Here is a 20,243-nt window from a genome sequence, read left to right as displayed (position 1 = left end):
TTTTGCAGGGCTCTGGCAGTGCTCCTCCTGTTCCTCCTTGCACAAAGGCGGAGGTAGCGGTCCTGCTGCTGGGTTGTTGCCCTCCTACAGCCTCCTCCACGTCTCCTGATGTACTGACCTGTCTCCTGGTAGCGCCTCCATGCTCTGGACACTACGCTGACAGACACAGCCAACCTTCTTGCCACAGCTCGCATTGATGTGCCATCCTGGATAAGCTGCACTACCTGAGCCACTTGTGTGGGTTGTAGACTCCATCTCATGCTACCACTAGAGTGAAAGCACCGCCAGCATTCAAAAGTGACCAAAACATCAGCCAGGAAGCATAGGAACTGAGAAGTGATCTGTGGTCACCACCTGCAGAACCACTCCTTTATTGGGGGTGTCTTGCTAATTGCCTATAATTTCCACCTGTTGTCTATCCCATTTGCACAACAGCATGTGAAATTGATTGTCACTCAGTGTTGCTTCCTAAGTGGACAGTTTGATTTCACAGAAGTGGGATTGACTTGGAGTTACATTGTGTTGTTTAAGTGTTCCCTTTATTTTTTTGAGCAGTGTACATATCCTCTATGTACTTTAATATTTAGCTATAATAACCTGCCTACATTCAGTGCGCCCTGCGCTGATGAATGGCAGGAAAAGTCTAAGGCATATTGTACACCATAGACTTTTTCCTGAGTGCCGCACCCGTGCCATAGGTTCGCCATCACTGACCTAGTCCCTTCGATGATCTCGCCTCCCCATCAGCAGATAGGATACACAGGCTTGACTCCTGCCCTGAGCTGAATGGTGACGGCGGCCCCACTACAGTCAGCTATGGGTGCAGACAGCTGACACCAGGATGAACCTCGGCCGCTCTGGGGCCGCAGGAGATGGTTGGGAGGTAGGGTTATGTGCTGACGTAATGGCGGAGGCTCTGGACTGTGCAGTAATGGCGTCCGCAGAGCCATGTGCCTTGTATGCGCTGTGCTCCACTCTGTAACTTTTCATGGTGGTGGATTTTATACACCTGTGGCAGTGGCACTGACTGACACACCTGAATCACATGACCAATGCTTCTCTCCATGCAGTGTCACGTGACTACACCGTATCTGTCACTATGGCGGCACTCCTTTCATCTGTCGCTGTACTCAGGGGCCCCTCCCTGTATCCCTATCAGAAGCACATGATTGGTAAAGATGCTTATTGCCCAGAGTCCGCCAATCAGAATGCCGGCGCAGCCAGCTAATTTACATATCTGTAAGCACACCACCCTCAACCAATCAGAGGGCTCCAATCCCGAATCTCCCCCACGGAGATGCCATCAGTCTTAGCACGTCATGACGTCACTACACACCTTCAGGGGGCGGGATCACCGCCGTATCAATGACGTTGGTGGGCGTGTCAGCACGAACCGATCTCAGCCAATAATAACTCACAGTGGCTGTGAACGTACACGGTGGCCCCGCCCTGTGTGAAACCGTGCGCGTTCTCGCCAGGGGAGGAAGGCAGTAAGCGCGGCCCCGTGTGTGAGGCGGAGGATCCGGGAAGATGGGGGAGAGAGCGGGAACACGGTGAGTTCTGCACGGAGTGAGTCCCGTATCTGTCATGTGTGTGTATATATAGTGCGCTGGTATCTACTGTCCCCGAGTGTGCGCTGGTATCTACTGCCCCTGGGTGTACGCTGGTATCTACTGCCCCCGAGTGTGCGCTGGTATCTACTGCCCCCGGGTGTGCGCTGGTATCTACTGCCCCCGGGTGTGCGCTGGTATCTACTGGCCCCGGGTGTGCGCTGGTATCTACTGGCCCCGGGTGTGTGCGCTGGTATCTACTGCCCCCGGGTGTGCGCTGGTGTCTACTGCCCCCCGGTGTGCGCTGGTATCTACTGCCCCCGGGTGTGCGCTGGTATCTACTGCCCCCGGGTGTGCGCTGGTATCTACTGCCCCCGGGTGTGCGCTGGTGTCTACTGCCCCCGAGTGTGCCCTGGTATCTACTGGCCCCGGGTGTGCGCTGGTATCTACTGCCCCCGAGTGTGCGCTGGTATCCGTCCTGCCCCCGGGTGTGCGCTGGTATCCGTCCTGCCCCCGGGTGTGCGCTGGTATCCGTCCTGCCCCCGGGTGTGCGCTGGTATCCGTCCTGCCCCCGGGTGTGCGCTGGTATCCGTCCTGCCCCCGAGTGTGCGCTGGTATCTACTGCCCCCGGGTGTGCGCTGGTATCTAGTGCCCCCGAGTGTGCGCTGGTATCTCCTGCCCCCGAGTGTGCGCTGGTATCTCCTGCCCCCGGGTGTGCGCTGGTATCTCCTGCCCCCGAGTGTGCGCTGGTATCTCCTGCCCCCGAGTGTGCGCCGGTATCTCCTGCCCGCCGGGGCGTGCGCCGGTATCTCCTGCCCGCCGGGGCGTGCGCCGGTATCTCCTGCCCGCCGGGGCGTGCGCCGGTATCTCCTGCCCGCCGGGGCGTGCGCCGGTATCTCCTGCCCGCCGGGGCGTGCGCCGGTATCTCCTGCCCGCCGGGGCGTGCGCCGGTATCTCCTGCCCGCCGGGGCGTGCGCCGGTATCTCCTGCCCGCCGGGGCGTGCGCCGGTATCTCCTGCCCGCCGGGGCGTGCGCCGGTATCTCCTGCCCGCCGGGGCGTGCGCCGGTATCTCCTGCCCGCCGGGGCGTGCGCCGGTATCTCCTGCCCGCCGGGGCGTGCGCCGGTATCTCCTGCCCGCCGGGGCGTGCGCCGGTATCTCCTGCCCGCCGGGGCGTGCGCCGGTATCTCCTGCCCGCCGGGGCGTGCGCCGGTATCTCCTGCCCGCCGGGGCGTGCGCCGGTATCTCCTGCCCGCCGGGGCGTGCGCCGGTATCTCCTGCCCGCCGGGGCGTGCGCCGGTATCTCCTGCCCGCCTCCTGCTGTGTCCTGCACTACTCTGACCACCTCCTGCTGCTGCTATTCAGGACTGTATGAATGTTGGGTTATAACCCGTGTTGGGGGCTACATCCTGGCCTAACTGTCTGCTCATCCTGATCCTCCTGTTGCTTTTCCATCCTCGCCTGTCCTGCCTTTTCTGCTCATCCTGGTGCTCCCCCAATCTCTGTTTTGTGTCTGCTGTCCTTGTCCCCTATAGAACGGTGTCTTATCCCTTATATGCAGAGAGCGCCCGTGCAGCTTCCACGTCCAGAGCCTTAAAGGGGCGGCTCCAGTGCTGAATTAATACCCCCAGAGCTGGAATCCTCTTTACGTGGTGAAGTTCTGCTAAATCTCAGCCCGTCAGGAGGGAGCGCACGTCTCTGCTCTCCTGCCCAGTGTCGCCCCCTGCTGGGTCATGTCTTCGTAGTAATTCCTTTAATCCGCCGTTCATAACACTTGATAGATGCCGGACTATTAGATGTTCTGGATTGTTGGACCCTCATAGAGGAATCCTCAATAATCCTGATAAGAGAGAACACGTCTGATAATCCGGCGCTGCAGTTTGAAGAGGCGCCTGTCCCTGTGGTGGTCTCTGAAGCGATCCCCTCCACGTCTTATAGTCCGGCGCTGCAGTTTGCCGAGGCGCCTGTCCCTGTGGTGGTCTCTGAAGCGATCCCCTCCACGTCTTATAGTCCGGCGCTGCAGTTTGCCGAGGCGCCTGTCCCTGTGGCGGTCTCCGAAGCGATCCCCTCCATGTCTGATAGTCCAGCGAGGCGCCTGTCCCCGTGGAGGTCTCCGTAGCGCCAGCTCTCATATAAGCAATGCCCTCCACGTCTGATAGTCCAGAATTTCTGATAATCTGGCATCTTGATGGACCTAAAGATGCCGGATTAAAGGAATCTTGCTGTTCTTGTGTCCCGCCATCTTTGGTCGATAGAGGAGAGTGAGCTGCGGGGACATTAGTCATTGAATGGGGGAGGCTTCCTGTTCCGCCGGCCGCTGCGGTCGGATTTCTTGGGTAACATTCACATTTCCCTTTTTTTTCCTGTTCCTTCCTCCTTTTTTGTCGATTAGCGCCCCGTTCTGTCTCCTAACCACCTGCCCTGTCAGTCTCCACTGCTGTTCTCGCATTTCTATGTCCTCCATTTTTGCATGGAGCCCCCGCTCCCCCCGGCCGGGGTAGATGGCGGTGGTATTATGTACGCGGCGCGCTCATTTACCTGTGTACACTATGGAGGGGGCGCCGCATTTGCAAGGGAAACTAGTCGTGCGACGTGGAGTACGGGATTTGCACACTGGCAACTGCCGAACCGCCCACTGTTTTTTTTTTTTAAATAAACTTTATTGGGGTCATTTATCAAACAGGTGTAAAGTAGAACTGGCCTAGTTGACCATAGCTACCAATCAGATTCCACCTTTCATTTTCCAAAGGAGCTGTGAAAAATGAAAGGTGGAATCTGATTGGTTGCTATGGGCAACAAGGCCCGTTCTTCTTTACACTGATTTGATAAATGACCCCCATATATCTTTGCTGCCTGTCAACAGTAAACGGACAGGCAATTTGTTAGGCCTGGCCTCCTAGGCACACGGCAGGAGTCCCCTTCCTCTATCTAACCCCCTAGATGCCGCCGTTGCTATTGACCAAGGCGTTTAAGGGGCTGCACAGCCATTGCCATGGGCGTGCACTCCAGCCACGGGCACAGCTCCTCATATTGGGCGTAAGAGCCTGCAGGAAAGGGTTAAGGCCCCAGGGTATAGAAAACATTAGGGGAGCGCCGTGACAACAGGGCTGCCCATAGCAACCAATCACGGCGCAGCTTTCATTTTTCAGGAGCTGTGTTACACATGAAAGCTGCGCCGTGATTGGTTGCTGTGAGCAATGCCTTTATCATGGCTGTACCTGTCTCTGGGCCAGGAGTCTGGGAAAGCTGGGTGGGACGTGTGCAGGCAGCGCTTACAATCTATCGGCCTTGTGACTGTCAGAGGTGCTGCTCCCTTCCGCGCAGCTGTCACCCTCCTCCTCATCAGCGGGCGTTCAGAAAGGAAGCGCTTCTCTGCGCCCACAATTCTGCCGAGTTCTACCTGCTTTGTCTTTCAGTTCTGTACCATTTTCAAGACCTCTGATTGCTGGCAGTGAATGGCAATCAGGAAACACCCCCCCCCCCCCCCCCCCATCCTGATCTAATAATTTTCGCAGCTGAAGGTTTGTTACAATTGTCTGCGGTCCAGACTCCATCCTGATCCACTGTAACAGACTTTTTGGGACAGGAGAGGGTTTTGTGCTGCTAGTCTGCACTGGATGTGACTGTAACAAACCCTCAGCAGGTGAGTCTGCATGTAAATAAAGAGTGTTCCTGTTCACTGACAGCAAGCAGAGGTGAGGAAGAAAAGTGAAATCCCCTGCAGGAATGGTAAACGGGACCCAAGGTAGACCCGTGCTGCAGATAGAGATTTTCTGACTCTTGGAATGCATAGCCTATATAAAATATACACCCACAGTGAGCAGGGGTGAGGCGTTCACATGATTTCCTGGGCGTGTCTGTTATTGGATGACATCACAGGATCAACCGGATGTGTCTGATTGACATCACACACTTGACATCTGATGACATCACATGCTCGTCTGGACCTGTGTGTGTGTGTGTGTGTGTGTGTGTGTGTGACGTATGATGACATCACATGCTCTCCTGGACGTGTGTGACGTATGATGACATCACATGCTCTCCTGGACGTGTGTGTGTGTGTGACGTATGATGACATCACATGCTCTCCTGGACGTGTGTGTGTGTGTGTGTGACGTATGATGACATCACATGCTCTCCTGGACGTGTGTGTGTGTGTGACGTATGATGACATCACATGCTCTCCTGGACGTGTGTGTGTGTGTGACGTATGATGACATCACATGCTCTCCTGGACGTGTGTGTGTGTGTGTGTGACGTATGATGACATCACATGCTCTCCTGGACGTGTGTGTGTGTGTGTGTGTGACGTATGATGACATCACATGCTCTCCTGGACGTGTGTGTGTGTGTGTGTGACGTATGATGACATCACATGCTCTCCTGGACGTGTGTGTGTGTGTGTGTGACGTATGATGACATCACATGCTCTCCTGGACGTGTGTGTGTGACGTATGATGACATCACATGCTCTCCTGGACGTGTGTGTGTGTGTGACGTATGATGACATCACATGCTCGCCTGGACGTGTGTGTGAGACGTATGATGACATCACATGCTCGCCTGGACGTGTGACGTATGATGACATCACATGCTCGCCTGGACGTGTGACGTATGATGACATCACATGCTCGCCTGGACGTGTGACGTATGATGACATCACATGCTCGCCTGGACGTGTGACGTATGATGACATCACATGCTCGCCTGGACGTGTGACGTATGATGACATCACATGCTCGCCTGGACGTGTGACGTATGATGACATCACATGCTCGCCTGGACGTGTGTGTGTGACGTATGATGACATCACATGCTCGCCGTGACGTGTGTGTGTGACGTATGATGACATCACATGCTCGCCGTGACGTGTGTGTGTGACGTATGATGACATCACATGCTCGCCGTGACGTATGATGACATCATAACAATACGATTATTATAACATTAACATAATTTTTTTTCTTTGCAGAGTTTTCAAGAAATCCAGCCCGAATTGTAAGGTAAGTGCTCCTTGCAGGATCCTTGCTGCCCTGCGGTGAGGAAGGGGTTAGCTCCTAATGCTACTGTCGCCATAGCTTCCCTGGGCCCATGTGGTCCGCCAATAGTAAGTGTAGTCTTATCTCCAGAGGCCTGCGGAGGGTCCCCGGGGTGGGACGGGCAGAGGGAGCGGTAAACACCAGGAGGGGGTAGAGATAGAGCGCTGCACACAGCAGATAAGGAGCTGCCAGGATGGACCTGTCCGATCTGGAGAGGATCCGCTGCGTCCTACCCCGGGGCCTCACTGTCTACAAGAAGCAGCTGCGGGATGTGGTAATGTCACCGGGGGGCAGCAGGGGGAGCTCTACTCAACTGTCTGGGGGGCAAAAGTACATTCCTTATCTAACCTCACCTCCTCTCTCTGCAGCTGACCGTCTACCTGGGGAAGAGGGATTTTGTGGATCACCTTGATCGAGTAGATCCTGTTGGTGAGAACCGATTTATTCCAGGATGGTGTCTGGGTTTTATGTTTTTTGGAAGTCTGCGCATTTAAGAGAATTGCAGCTGAAAATGAGGAGGCCGACACCCGGGCAGCGGTGCGGACAACATGCCATGCTGGGCTCCCGGAAAGCTGAGTGTGACCCCAGATCTCTCACCATGTTGTCCCAAACTTCTGGTGCCCTTGTAGAAGACCAGGATGGCTCAGACACGGCTCCTAGTGTCACCGAGGGCTGCGGTAAAATTCCCAGTAGTGTCCAGCCAGGGCGTTGTCACTGTTATCTGGACCTTAGAAGTATTGTCTATGTTAGACACACTGTTTGTTTGGGCTCATCCCCCAAAAATACTGCTGATGGTGAGGGAAGGAAGTAGGAGATACAGCTTCAGAGCTTCACTCACTATTCTGCTGGTGCAGTCACTGTGTACATACATTACATTACTCATCCTGTATTATACTCCAGAGCTGCACTTTTCAAGGAGGGAGTATGTGGAGATATCGGCTCTGACGCCTGCAGAATTGTGAATTCAGCACTGGGGGTGGGTTTTTTGGATCTGCGCCCGGTGTGTAATGTAGTGCTGTCGGGCCCCTCACCCATTGGTGTCTTGTTTTGTAGATGGAGTGGTTCTGGTGGATACAGATTATCTGAAGGACCGCAAAGGTAATTATTAATTTCCCCTCCTTATGTATATTTATTCTTCCATGGCAATATAAATATATATGCACTAGCTGAAGGACCCGGCTTCGCTCGGGAATATTTAATCTATTTCATTTAATGTTCGTGTGTGTCATTAAAAGATATCAACACAATCCACTATAACAGTGACATCTACAGCACCCCGCCCCCTTAACAGTGACCTCTATAGCCTCCTACCCCTTAACACTGCCCCCCCCCACAGTGCCCTGTCCCTTAAAATTGGACCTCCACAGCAGCCCACCCCCTTAACTTTGACCTCTACAGCAGCCTTCCCCTTTAACAGTGAGTTTCACAGCACACCACCCCCTTCACAGTGACCTCCACAGGGGCCCGCCCCATTAACAGTGGCCTTTACAGCAATCTGCCCCTTAACACTGACCTCCATAGTGGACCATACCCTTAACTGTGACCTCCACAGCAGCCTGCCCCTAGGGTGGCCAGAGGTCCAGTTTTAGGCCGGAGAGTCCGGCTTTCAGACTCCCTGTCCTCCGTCTGATGCAGGGCCTGGACGGACACAAGGATGTCCTTTTGAACAGCTCACTCTAAGACAGCAGCACTGTACTGTCTGAGTGTGAGCTGCAGGCAGAAAGTCGCCCTCCCTCCCACCTCTGCTGACAGAAGTAGATTTTTACCTTCATTTTTTTCAATCCCCCATCGGCTCAGGAGTGAGAGGGGGCATGGCCTAACCAGATCAGGGCGTGGCTTAGCGGTACCTGGGGGCAGGGTTTTAAGTCTGGGGGCGTATCTGGGCTACTTCCTGCAAGAGTGACGCCCCTCTGGGCACCTTACTGGCTCATTTGCATACCAAATAAACTGGATTTTCAGAGGATAAAAACAACATCTATTGCTGGAACAAAGGCACATCTGGAAATAAGGTACTAAGTGCTATTAGGCCACGGCTTTACTTCAATAGCGATTATCCTGGTGACAGATTTCCTTTAAAGCTCTCCTACAGCAATAAAGATAAATGGCTGGGTTGTTATGGAAACCTGGAGTAAAACTGTGTATGTGGAAGCTAACGCCCTGCGAGCTTCTATTGGCTGATAAGGGTCATGTGACCAAGCATTTTTTGGGAATATCTCGGGAACGGTACGTCCTAGAGAGCTGAGACCTGGTCTAAAACCTTCCCGGACACCTGATGTACCCGTGTGCCAAATTTCGTGATTGTAAATGCGACGGTGCGGATTCCTTTAGCGAACATGCACACAAACACACATACACTCAGCTTTATAGATTAGATTCTAAATAATTTGTACTGGAACTCCCCATGTTCTGCACAGGAAGTCACATTTAGCTGTGGAGCGGCCTTTTAATTGAAGTCCCCCCCCCGCCACACCATATACACAGTATCATTAGCTATATGTGCCTTTGTCGAGTGTTGTCCTTGCTCCTTCCCCTCAGTGAATTCCACAGACTTTTATGAATCAGGTTGGCTAGCGACCACCTCCCCTCCCTTGTGGGTGACCACCATTTCCGTGCACAGGACGTTGTACCTGCTGTGCTACAGACTTGTTTTAGGCCCGTCACCATGAGAAAGAAGGTCGTGCAAGTTTTGGCGGTTGCCAGTGCCCCCCCACCCCTCCCCCCTTGCACGTCACTGAAGACTAGCCTCGCCATTGTTGACCCCTCTTTCTTTCGTTCTCTCCCCGCTTCAGTCTACGTCACACTGACCTGCGCTTTTCGCTATGGCCGGGAGGACCTGGATGTCTTGGGCCTGTCGTTCCGGAAGGACCTCTTCATCTCCACGTTCCAGGCTTTCCCCCCACTGCCCGAGGAGAAGAAGCCTCTCACCCGACTGCAGGAGCGGCTGGTCAAGAAGCTGGGGGACCAGGCCCACCCCTTCTACTTCACGGTGAGTGTCAGGCATCCTCATTCCCTGCAGATCCTTCTTCTGTTACCACCAGGCGCGTTTCAGTCACTTTTCTTCCTCTTCAGATTCCACAGAACTTGCCATGTTCAGTGACGCTCCAGCCAGGACCAGAGGACACCGGGAAGGTGAGTTACACCTGGGTGGTAGTACTGACATCTCCATGGTGGACCATGTCTACCTAGAGGGGTTGTCTCATGAAGACCCCCTCTTTTCAAGCGGCACCGGTGAACGCTTTAGCTGCCGCAGGGGGCACGCCCAGTGTCGTACATGCTGACTCTCCTCGTCTTGCATTCCTTCCAGGCCTGCGGTGTTGATTATGAAATCCGTGCCTTCTGTGCCAAATCCATGGAGGAAAAGATGCACAAAAGGTGAGGCTTGGAATCAACCTGCACCTCTCAGTACCCAGAGCAACACACCTAGGTACCCCCAGTAATGCTACCTGAAAGGAGACCCTTGAGTGTGAAAACCCTTGTTAGATATCTCCTTCCTGTGCTTAGATATGATCACTCAAAGTTAAAGGCCTAAAACCTCAGGCTGCACTACTGAGAGATCCACGCAAAAGGAGGGCTAACATTGACACGGATGGTCATTTGAAGCCACACCTCATCCCCTGTAACAAGAGTGGACATCCCCCGAAATCAGAAAAGGGAAATGTCCCCAGGACCTGTCAGTAGTGCAGCCTCAGGCTTAGGCTCTGTAACTTCTAGAGATCATATCTCCGAGTAGAAATAAGATAGAAAAACGCCGTTTTCACTTTCGGTCTCTTCCGATATATTTTTACTTGTCATGGCGGAGGGGTTTACTAAAATCTGCCTGTGTCTGCGTCATTTCCATAATTTATTTGTGTGCGGTAATTGCTGGGTTATATTGTCTTGCTTACTACCGGGAGAGTTGGAGGAAGCGTCCCCTAAGGGTTGAGCGTTGGTTGCGGTGTTTCCCTTTATATACTGTCCCCTATGGGACGCGGGGCCAGGAGACTTCTGTGATGTTGATGCCACGTCTCCAGGTAACTACACCCCATACATAGCGCTCATAGGAAATGAATCCTCCGGAGGGGTCCTTGGCGAACGCTGCGACCCCCATGTTGTGTTCTGACCAATAAAGCGGGGGGTCAGTCGCTGCTGTATCCATTGCTGTAAAACTCTGCATCGGATGTATCCTGTTACGTGTGGCCATTATTGTATCTCTCAGGCGCAAGGGTGACCAGACAGACCCCAATCAACCCAGTCATGACCAGTAAGAGTGGGGGGAAGAATCAGGAGCGGGGCCGCACATAGCCGCAGGATCTCTGACGCTTAACCATTCGAGTGCTGCATTCATAGTATACATTTAAAGGGGATCTCTGGGCTATGGATATTGATGACCTATCCTCAGATCGTCAGGGGTCTGTCATCTTGCATCCGCCGACCACTACAGAGTATGCAGCTGACGGCGCCATCCTCTGTGTAGTGGCCGTGCCGGGTACTGCAGCTCCCATTCAAGTGGATAGGAGCTGAGCCGGGGGCCAGAATCTACACACAGTACGGCGCATTCTGCTTCCGCACCATACACTGGTATAGTTCCTGGCCCCAGTGGTTGCCTGAAACAGCTGAACGGCAGGGTTCCGGGTGTTGGACCCCCCACCAATGTGATATTGATGACCCATCCTAAAGATAGGTCGTCTCTATCTATAGCCCAAGGAACCCCTTTAATGTATGCGTGCCCAAAAGTGGCACCTAGGAGGCAAAAATTTGAGCAGACGAGGGGAAAAAAAGTGAGCTTGTCCTTGAGGGGTTAATAAGGAGCGCTTCTATATGGAGGTGTTATTACACAATCTATATTACACTGTCAGCCCCCCCCCCCCCCCCCCCCCCAGTCTGTGGTCACCCGCCAGGAGGCGCGGTAGTTTCCGCTCGCAGCCTGTTACTATTAACGTGAAGGGGAAGTGCACTGAGCGCTCTCTTAAAGGGCCGCTACATCTATAATTAGCCCCAGCTGATACAGGCGTGTTGCACGCTGCTGGTTTTTAGATTGCAAGCTCTTGCTTCACGTATGACGTGTCTGGAGATTTGGGAAATAACGGAGTCATCGCAGGGGGGCTGGAAATAATGCTTTGTCCGCCTGATCACCTTCAGGTCCGTGCTTGTTACGGTCCCCGCTGGCACAAACGGAGGGGGGCACCGATATCGCAGCGGGGTATTAGCGGAGCAGAGTACTACAGCTGGTTGATTATAGAGGGCGTCGTGGAGGTGGGGGGGCAGCGCCATTTGGCTGCCCACGGGGCGTCAGCTGTTTTGGAGAAAGCTGGGTGGCAATAAGCAGGGACCATCGCCCAGCTGGCAGGGCTAGTATTGATTTTCCTGCTCGCCAGCTGCCGTGAAGGTCACCAGGAAGGTCCTGCCCGTGGCGGTGTGCTATCAATGTTTATTCCAGCGAGGTAAATGTTGGCGTTTGGGGCGGAGCTTAAGTCCCTAAGGCCAACAGAGGGCATGCTTGCTCTCACCGCTGTCCTGATGGGGAGGTGCGGCCCTGGCAGTCTATAGCTATTTGCTGTGTGTCGGGCGACGTACTGAGATGTAATAAGCAATTGCATAAATGGCAATCGCTTACTATGCGCCTGCCCCTTGCATACAGCACAGACACACCGCCACGGGCAGGGCCTTCCCGATGACCCTCAGGGCAGCTGGCGAGCATGAAAATCAGTACTAGCCCTGCGATCTGGGCGATGGTCCCTGCTTATTGCCACCCAGCTTCCTCCAAAACAGCTGCGGGGTGGCGTCGGTCAAGTCCATGTCTGGTTAATAACGCAGAGGTCACGTGCGCTCTGCTTTCTGTATTCGTCCTAAGCGTGGCACATAGTGTCCAGTTCTGTCTTGTTTGACAATGTTTTCAAGATCTCTGCTTGCAGTTGTTGAATAGAAACTTGGACTTTTTTTTTTTTTTTTGAGAGCTGAAGGTTTGTTACAGTGTATCAACGTAGGTAGGGCTCTGTTCACCTCCTGTTTCTTTCCTTCCGTTACACGCAGCTTATGTCGCCCTTTGGATCCCCTTTATGAAATGAAAGCTGAGCACCGATTGGTCAATGTGGGCGGCAAGGGCATTTCTGACAACTTTCATCTTAATCCTGTCCGTTTTTATTTTTTATTATTATTTTTATTTATTTTTCCCTCCGGTGGCAGGAACTCCGTGCGTCTGGTCATCCGGAAGGTGCAGTTCGCCCCAGAGAAGTCGGGGCCACAGCCCATAGCCGAGACCACCAGGCATTTCCTGATGTCCGACCGGTCGCTGCACCTGGAGGCTTCGCTTGATAAGGAGGTACGGGAAGGAGGGTTTATATATATAATTTTTTTTTCGCTGTTTTCATTCAGTTTTACTATTTAATGACTTTTTTTTCCCCCCAAGTTTAAATTTTTTTGTCATTTTAATTGAATATTTTATTTTGTAATGTTTTATTTTTTCCTTTTATCCTGTTAATATCGATTTTATTTTGAAAAAAATATTTTTTTTTGCCTTTTATGTTACTCTTTGTTTTTTACCTTCTGGGGTCGTCTCATTGAAGATGGCCCCTGTCTCCCTCCACAATCTGTTATATCTAGTCTTAAAGGGGCTGTTCACCTCTGGGGATGTTTTTTACAGACCCCCTTCCCCAGCATGGCTGGACCATACTTGCCCGATCCCCACCGCTGGGTTTACCGCTCCATCACTATCCCACCACTGCAGATCCCGGGTCTTCCTGCGTTGACACGGGTGATGTGCTGCAGTCAATGACACAGCGCATTGGCCACCCATCACCGCTGCGGTGGTCACATGACCGCCGGCTTTGCAGGTCCCGGGTCTCCCCAAGTCAACATCTGTTTTTAATGCGGAGAAACCCAATGCCTGCAAAGCCGGCGCGGCAGCGATGGAGCCGGAATCCAGCGGGCAGGTAAATATGATTACCACAGTGGATCCGGCCACACTGGGGACAACACCTTGAAATTTCCCCTGCAGTGGCCTCTGCAGGCTGAATGTGGCATTACATGATGAGTGTTCCGATGCAGCTCTGGTTCCTCCCGTTCTCCTCTGTGACGTCCATCTTCCCTACGTTATGTCTGCGTGTGTATAATAATAATTATCATCATCTTCCTCTTAAAACTCTGTCTCTTTCCAGCTGTATTACCACGGGGAGCCCATCAGTGTGAACGTGCACGTAACCAATAACTCCAGCAAGACGGTCAAGAGGGTGAAAGTGTCCGGTACGGCTCGCACCTCCTCGTATGGTCCTCAATACAAAGCCCCCAAGGGACAGCGCAGCTTTCTTCTCCGAGAACAGCGAGCAGTCATGTGACCCGACAGCTCAGCTCCCACAATGCACTGCAGCAGGGAGACTGACTTTACTACAAGTTCATCAAACTTTGTAATTGGAGCCGGCACCAGAGAAGTTCAAGGCTGTTGTGAAATGTCAACTCCCAGCATGCACATTTGCTCATCTGTTCCCTATAGAAGCAAAGGCAACATGCTGGGAGTTGTAGTTTAACAACAACTGGAGAGTCTGAGACGGCTGAGCCCGCTCTCGGTGCATATAGGATTAAAAAAAAGAAGCAACTTTTCCGTAGACGTCCATAAATTATTATTTTTTTACCGTTTTGGTTCTGCAGATCCCATGTAGATGTATGAGTCTCCATGGTTACAGACTGTGTAGTCTGGCCTAGTAGGCTATAAAGACGCACAGTAGGGGACAAATGGAAGAAATGGCGAAAGATTGTACTCCACAGGGTTTGTTACCATGGAGACCCATAAGGGCTGCAGGCTTCCCTCAGGGCGAGTTGGGCACTGCCGCCAGAATAATTCAAGTTTTTATTTTGAGATTTTGATCTGATCGGTGGGGTACTCCCCGCCAATCAACAGTTTGAGAAGGCACCGGCAATCCTGTGAGCGTTGTGGCCTTCCCTCAGCTCACCAAGCACAGCCGCCATACAGTGTACGGCGCTGCGAGAAGGCTGCGGCCCTACAGGAGGGCTGTGCACTCTCAAACAGCTGATCAGCAGGTGTTGAACCCCCACCGATCAAAATCTCTGAAAACCCCATTTAACCTCCCTAATGCCTTCTCTGTTGCTCCTGGCCACATCTGCTGCCCCCTTCTTTGAGCTCCTATAGGTGAATGCGCTCTCCCCGGCTATAAAAGGGCCAGCACACAAGGGTTAATCTATCCCCAGCTTATGACCGTGTTCTCTGGGGTATATATGGCACCTTCCCCTATGGAAACATGCCTGAGCAATATGGTTCCTAGCTTGTCTACTTCCTTGGTGTGCTGCCATTGTATGTTCTGACCTTTTGCCTGATCACCGTATTAACCCTGTACTCCCTGACCCCCTCTGCCTGCTGTACTGTATTGTGTTCTGACCTCTGCCTGATCACCGTATTGACCCTGTACTCTCTGACCCCTCTGCCTGCTGTACTGTATTGTGTTCTGACCTCTTCCTGATCACCGTATTAACCCTGTACTCTCTGACCCCTCTGCCTGCTGTACTGTATTGTGTTCTGACCTCTGCCTGATCACCGTATTGACCCTGTACTCTCTGACCCCTCTGCCTGCTGTACTGTATTGTGTTCTGACCTCTGCCTGATCACCGTACTGACCCTGTGCTCTCTGACCCCTCTGCCTGCTGTACTGTATTGTGTTCTGACCTCTGCCTGATCACCGTATTGACCCTGTACTCTCTGACCCCTCTGCCTGATCACCGTATTGACCCTGTACTCCCTGACCCCTCTGCCTGCTGTACTGTATTGTGTTCTGACCTCTGCCTGATCACCGTATTGACCCTGTACTCTCTGACCCCTCTGCCTGCTGTACTGTATTGTGTTCTGACCTCTGCCTGATCACCGTATTGACCCTGTGCTCTCTGACCCCTCTGCCTGCTGTACTGTATTGTGTTCTGACCTCTGCCTGATCACCGTATTGACCCTGTACTCCCTGACCCCTCTGCCTGCTGTACTGTATTGTGTTCTGACCTCTGCCTGATCACCGTATTGACCCTGTACTCTCTGACCCCTCTGCCTGCTGTACTGTATTGTGTTCTGACCTCTGCCTGATCACCGTATTGACCCTGTGCTCTCTGACCCCCTCTGCCTGCTGTACTGTATTGTGTTCTGACCTCTGCCTGATCACCGTATTGACCCTGTACTCTCTGAACCCTCTGCCTGCTGTACTGTATTGTGTTCTGACCTCTGCCTGATCACCGTATTAACCCTGTACTCCCTGACCCCTCTGCCTGCTGTACTGTATTGTGTTCTGACCTCTGCCTGATCACCGTATTGACCCTGTGTTGCGACCCACTGTGTTAGTATCCTCGTTTGTACAGGAGCGCGCCCTAGTGTCAGTCCGCATAGAGATGGGCATGTATCTTGGTCCTTCGTCCTTGTGAACTCTTGTGTTTGTTCCCCTCCAGTCCGACAATACGCCGACATATGTCTGTTCAGCACAGCCCAGTACAAGTGCCCAGTTGCCCAGATTGAACAGGAGTGAGTACAGCCGCCCCTTCCCCAATATCTCTGCCCCTCGGCACTCTGCTCCCTCTGACTGTGTCTCTCTCTCTTCTTCTCAGTGACCAGGTCGCCCCCAGCTCCACGTTCTGTAAAGTTTACACGCTCACCCCCCTGCTGTCCAATAACCGAGAGAAGAGGGGCCTGGCCCTAGACGGGAAGCTGAAGCACGAGGACACCAACCTGGCATCAAGTACCATGTAAGTGCTGCTGCGTTACGACGGGCACCGGGTCCTGCTGGTGGAGGGGGTCTTGTAACCTCTGCTTGGTTTGGTTCCAGAGTGAAGGAGGGCTCCAGTAAAGAGGTGCTGGGGATACTGGTCTCCTACAAAGTTAAGGTGAAGCTTGTGGTGTCCCGTGGAGGGTGAGTGTCACAACGGTCATGACTGTGTTCTCTTGTCTGGTGACTGCGCTGCTGAAATCGCTGTTCTGTCCCTCAGTGATGTCGCTGTGGAGCTGCCTTTTGTCCTAATGCATCCAAAGCCCACAGAGCAGGTGACGCGCCTGCTGTCCGGTGAGTGTTATACCCCTGGGGCGAGGGAACCTGCTCGTGTAGATACAGGCACTGCTGCCACCTATAGGGGAAAACATGGTACTACCTCTTGTGTCTCCATTATTGTAAGCTATCCAAACGTAGCTCTGCCCCTTATGCCGTTACACCTTGACGATGTGTCACACGCTTGGCGATCATTTAATAACAGGCCAATTTTTGGGTGAACGTAGTTACCTCGTTGCTTCTTTGTTTTATCCTGTACAGCAGGGCTTCTCAGTCTTTTTCTACACGGGGCTCGCCAACCAATCCATGCTAAATATTACTGCACATCACCAACCAAACACCACCGTGCAGTGCTTGTAATACCCTCTACCAACTTAAAACACTACAGAGCAGCACAACACACCGCTTCAGCAGCGCCAAGCAAATACCGCAGTGCACAACCACTTTGTCCACCTTTCCATAAACCTCCCCCTCCAGTCTCCACCTCTCTCTCGCAATACCATCAACATTGTCCCCCATTCCACCCCACTGCCAGCAGCATTGTCCCCCATTCCACCCCACTGCCAGCAGCATTGTCCCCATTTCCACTCGTCTCCCAGCACTGTCCACTTTTCCACTGACCTCTATATGGCAGCAGTGTCCACCTTTCCACCCCTCTCCACTGCCTGCAATGACCAACTTTCCACCCCTCTTCCACTGCCAGCAGTATTGTCCCCCTTTCCCACGGCAGCAGCACGCTCCCTGTTCCCGTCTCTCGAAGACTGGCCAAAATCCCCTCCACTCAACAGAGGGCAGAGATTAAATGATACTGAAGCCTGGAGGCTGAATGTCAGGAGATCTCCAGACTCCCACTGTAATAATGGTTGTAGGACCTGTGCACTTTTAGTCATGTGACCATGATGTCACTGTAGGTCCTTCACCCCTTCTAGCCACACTGTGCAGTTCCTATGTTGTGTTGAGACCCGCCATTCAGAGTGTGGGAGGCTCGTCTCCTGGGGGCACCGGACTGCTTCTCTCCTCCAGTGTCCTGAATGTACATAAAGAGGGGAGAGTGCTGGGTCTGATGTTACTCCTCGGTCTCAAACGTTCCCATTTTCTGCTTTCCAGAGTTCCCTCAGACCGATGCCCCGGTGGACACAAATCTCATAGAATTCGATACAAAGTAAGTGAACCTTTCAGGATGTCTCCAGTGCATGGACCTCGGTAGAGGCTCCGCCCATGTTGTTGTGGGAGGAACGAATGGGAAAGTGGGCGGCATATTCGGGTTCATACTGGGGGGTCCTGCCTGATAGGCTTAGGCTACATTCACACTAGTGTTAATATTTTCCTGTATTGAGACCCGTCAGAGGAGCTCAATACCGGAAAAAAAAACGCTTTCAGTTTTGTCCCCATTCATTGTCAATGGAGACAAAACTGAACTGAACAAAGCGTAGTGCTCCAAAATGCATTCCGTTCCGTTTAGTTGCGTTCCCAGACCGGAGAGCAAACTGCAGTCAAAGCACATCTTGTTCTCTTCATTTCACATCCATTGTGGTGGTGTATAGAGCCAAAAATGTTAGAATTGTGTCGACGTCCCAATATTTATGGACCTGACTGTGGAGACTGATGTGGTGATGTTATTAGCTCAGTAAGTGAAATCCAGGTGACCGTGTCCCTTTAAAGATAATACAACCGGATCCGTTCATAACGGATGCAGACGGTTGTATTATCAGTAACGGAAGCGTTTGTGCTGAATCCTGCCGGATCCAGTAAAAACGCTGGTGTGAAAGTAGCCTTACTATTGTCAGTTGCAACCAACAGAACTGCGACTACAGCTTTGGCTGTGACTGGAGCATAAGATCACTATTAGTCTCAGTGTGCAGGTGGACCAATGCGTTATGCCCTCCCTCTCTCCGACTGATTGTCAGCTCCTTTGCCTCTGTTCAGTTTCCTTCAGGATGACGACATCGTCTTTGAAGACTTCGCCCGACTGAGGCTCAAGGGATTGAAAGACGACAAGGAGGATGACGAAGCCTACTGCTAGCTGGACCTGTGGGGGCTCCGCCCCCTGTCACTGGAGACCCCGCCCCCTCTGCCACTCTCGCAGATTTACACGCGCACTCTCAATGTGTAGCAATAGGTGTATATGTATATAGCCTTGGAGGGGGCCTGCGTAGTCCATACGTGCACAGACCCTCTCTTGCAGTGCTGGGCATCAGGACGTAGGTGGCGCCAAACCTGGAGTCCGTCTGTATATTGGGAACAATGAGCGCGTGACAAGGTTGTACATAGGGGGGGGGGGATCAGCTGCCAATCACTGTACACATGTGGAGCCATACGTTGTATATAGATGGCGGTCGAGCGGCGTTTAATGTGTTTGAGTTACTCTCTATAGTCTCGTTTTATAACCAGCCGATCAAACCTTTCTACACGAGCTACAAGCGTGCTCATCTGTACACCCGTTTGGTTTTTGTGTGATTTTTATTTTTTTATTTTTTTTTTTATCGACCCCCCTCCCCCCCCAAAGCCCAGATCCCCGTCTGCCCGGTACGCACAGACAGCACAGGTAATAATACTGCACTGCCTTCTCGCACCTTTCTATCGATGCCTCCGCAGGTTTTTTTTATTATTAACTGTGAATTACCAAGAGCCGACTGCGGGGGGCGCCCTCCCTAAGGGCCAGTTTTATGTCACTGTCATAAGATTTTACTGGATTTTTTTTTTTATTGTGTAGGGGGGAGGAGGGTTGACGCATTTTGAGTCCTGCTGATACGGGAGGAGGGGGGGCGGCACAGGGGGATTACATGGTCTCAGGGAGTTCTTGTTCAGCCTCATAGCGCGACAAGTCTGGATCTGCCCTCGGTAAACTCCCCTGGGGGGGGGGGGGGGGGCAGGAATGACACACACGCACATGTCGCTTCTGATAACGTGACGAAAACAACAATTTGTGAGTCTCTTCTGTAATTAACTTCGCACAAACGGCAGGTGCCATTCTCCCCTTTTTCCCCGTCCCCCTCCTATTTTTAATTTTTTTTTATTTTTTCAGCTTTGATCCGTAATATATTTTGTCTTCAGATGTAAAATGATCTTTTCTGTGTTGTCGATTAAAGCTCCACAGGTTTAAAAAAAAAAGCTTATTTTTTTTTGGTTTGTTTTTTTGCTACAAATATTTGGTGAGGAGCAATAAAATCTGGTGAATAATGGCGGCCTCCGTGTCTTGTGATTGTACGTCTGTGCCGCGCACTACATGGGAGACTGGAGGGGGGAGTACAGAAAAAAAGCCCAAAAATATGTGTAATTGCGTAACATGATGGTGTTTTTGTTGTCTTTATTTTTGTAAGATTTTCTCATCTCGTAAAACTTTGTTCTAAGGCCTCATGCACACGACAGTATTTTTTCACAGTCCGCAAAACGGGGGTTCCATTGGTCCGTGATCTGTGACCGTTTTTTCGTCCGTGGGTCTTCCTTGATTTTTGGAGGATCCACGGACATGAAAAAAGTCGTTTGGTGTCCGCCTGGCCGTGCGGAGCCAAATGGATCCGTCCTGACTTACAATGCAAGTCAATGTGGACGGATCCGTTTTACGTTGACATAATATGGTGCAATTGCAAACGGATCCGTCCCCCATTGACTTTCAATGTAAAGTCAGGAGTTAATATACCATAGGATTGGAGT

The 20,243-nt window shown here is 52.3% G+C and overlaps 1 protein-coding gene across 1 annotated transcript; it reads left to right on the top strand.

Annotated features, from left to right (window-relative positions):
• Nucleotides 1-1,436: 1,436 nt before the first annotated feature.
• ARRB2 (arrestin beta 2) lies at nucleotides 1,437-19,690 on the top strand. Its single transcript, XM_040415126.1, has 15 exons — nucleotides 1,437-1,553; nucleotides 6,522-6,552; nucleotides 6,957-7,017; nucleotides 7,642-7,686; nucleotides 9,378-9,574; nucleotides 9,658-9,717; nucleotides 9,893-9,960; nucleotides 12,751-12,886; nucleotides 13,722-13,806; nucleotides 16,000-16,072; nucleotides 16,156-16,293; nucleotides 16,374-16,457; nucleotides 16,534-16,607; nucleotides 17,697-17,751; nucleotides 18,516-19,690. Exons 1-15 carry the CDS (start codon nucleotides 1,531-1,533, stop codon nucleotides 18,610-18,612), a joined length of 1,227 nt encoding a protein of 408 aa, XP_040271060.1. The 5' UTR covers nucleotides 1,437-1,530; the 3' UTR covers nucleotides 18,613-19,690.
• The last annotated feature ends 553 nt before the right edge of the window (nucleotides 19,691-20,243 follow it).

The sequence above is a fragment of the Bufo bufo genome, chromosome 1 (genome assembly GCF_905171765.1).
Source record: "Bufo bufo chromosome 1, aBufBuf1.1, whole genome shotgun sequence".
NCBI classification, from domain to species: Eukaryota; Metazoa; Chordata; class Amphibia; order Anura; family Bufonidae; genus Bufo; species Bufo bufo.
The sequence above is the reverse complement of the archived record's forward strand: the minus strand, read 5'-3'. Positions and strand labels throughout refer to the sequence as shown.

Bases quoted from the DNA above. Each gene is read 5' to 3' on its own strand.
- ARRB2 (XM_040415126.1), top strand. From the start codon at position 1,531: ATGGGGGAGAGAGCGGGAACACG. The intron at 6,553-6,956 runs GTAAGTGCTCCT...CTCTCTCTGCAG, and splicing joins AATCCAGCCCGAATTGTAAG to CTGACCGTCTACCTGGGGAA. The intron at 13,807-15,999 runs GTACGGCTCGCA...GTTCCCCTCCAG, and splicing joins CAAGAGGGTGAAAGTGTCCG to TCCGACAATACGCCGACATA.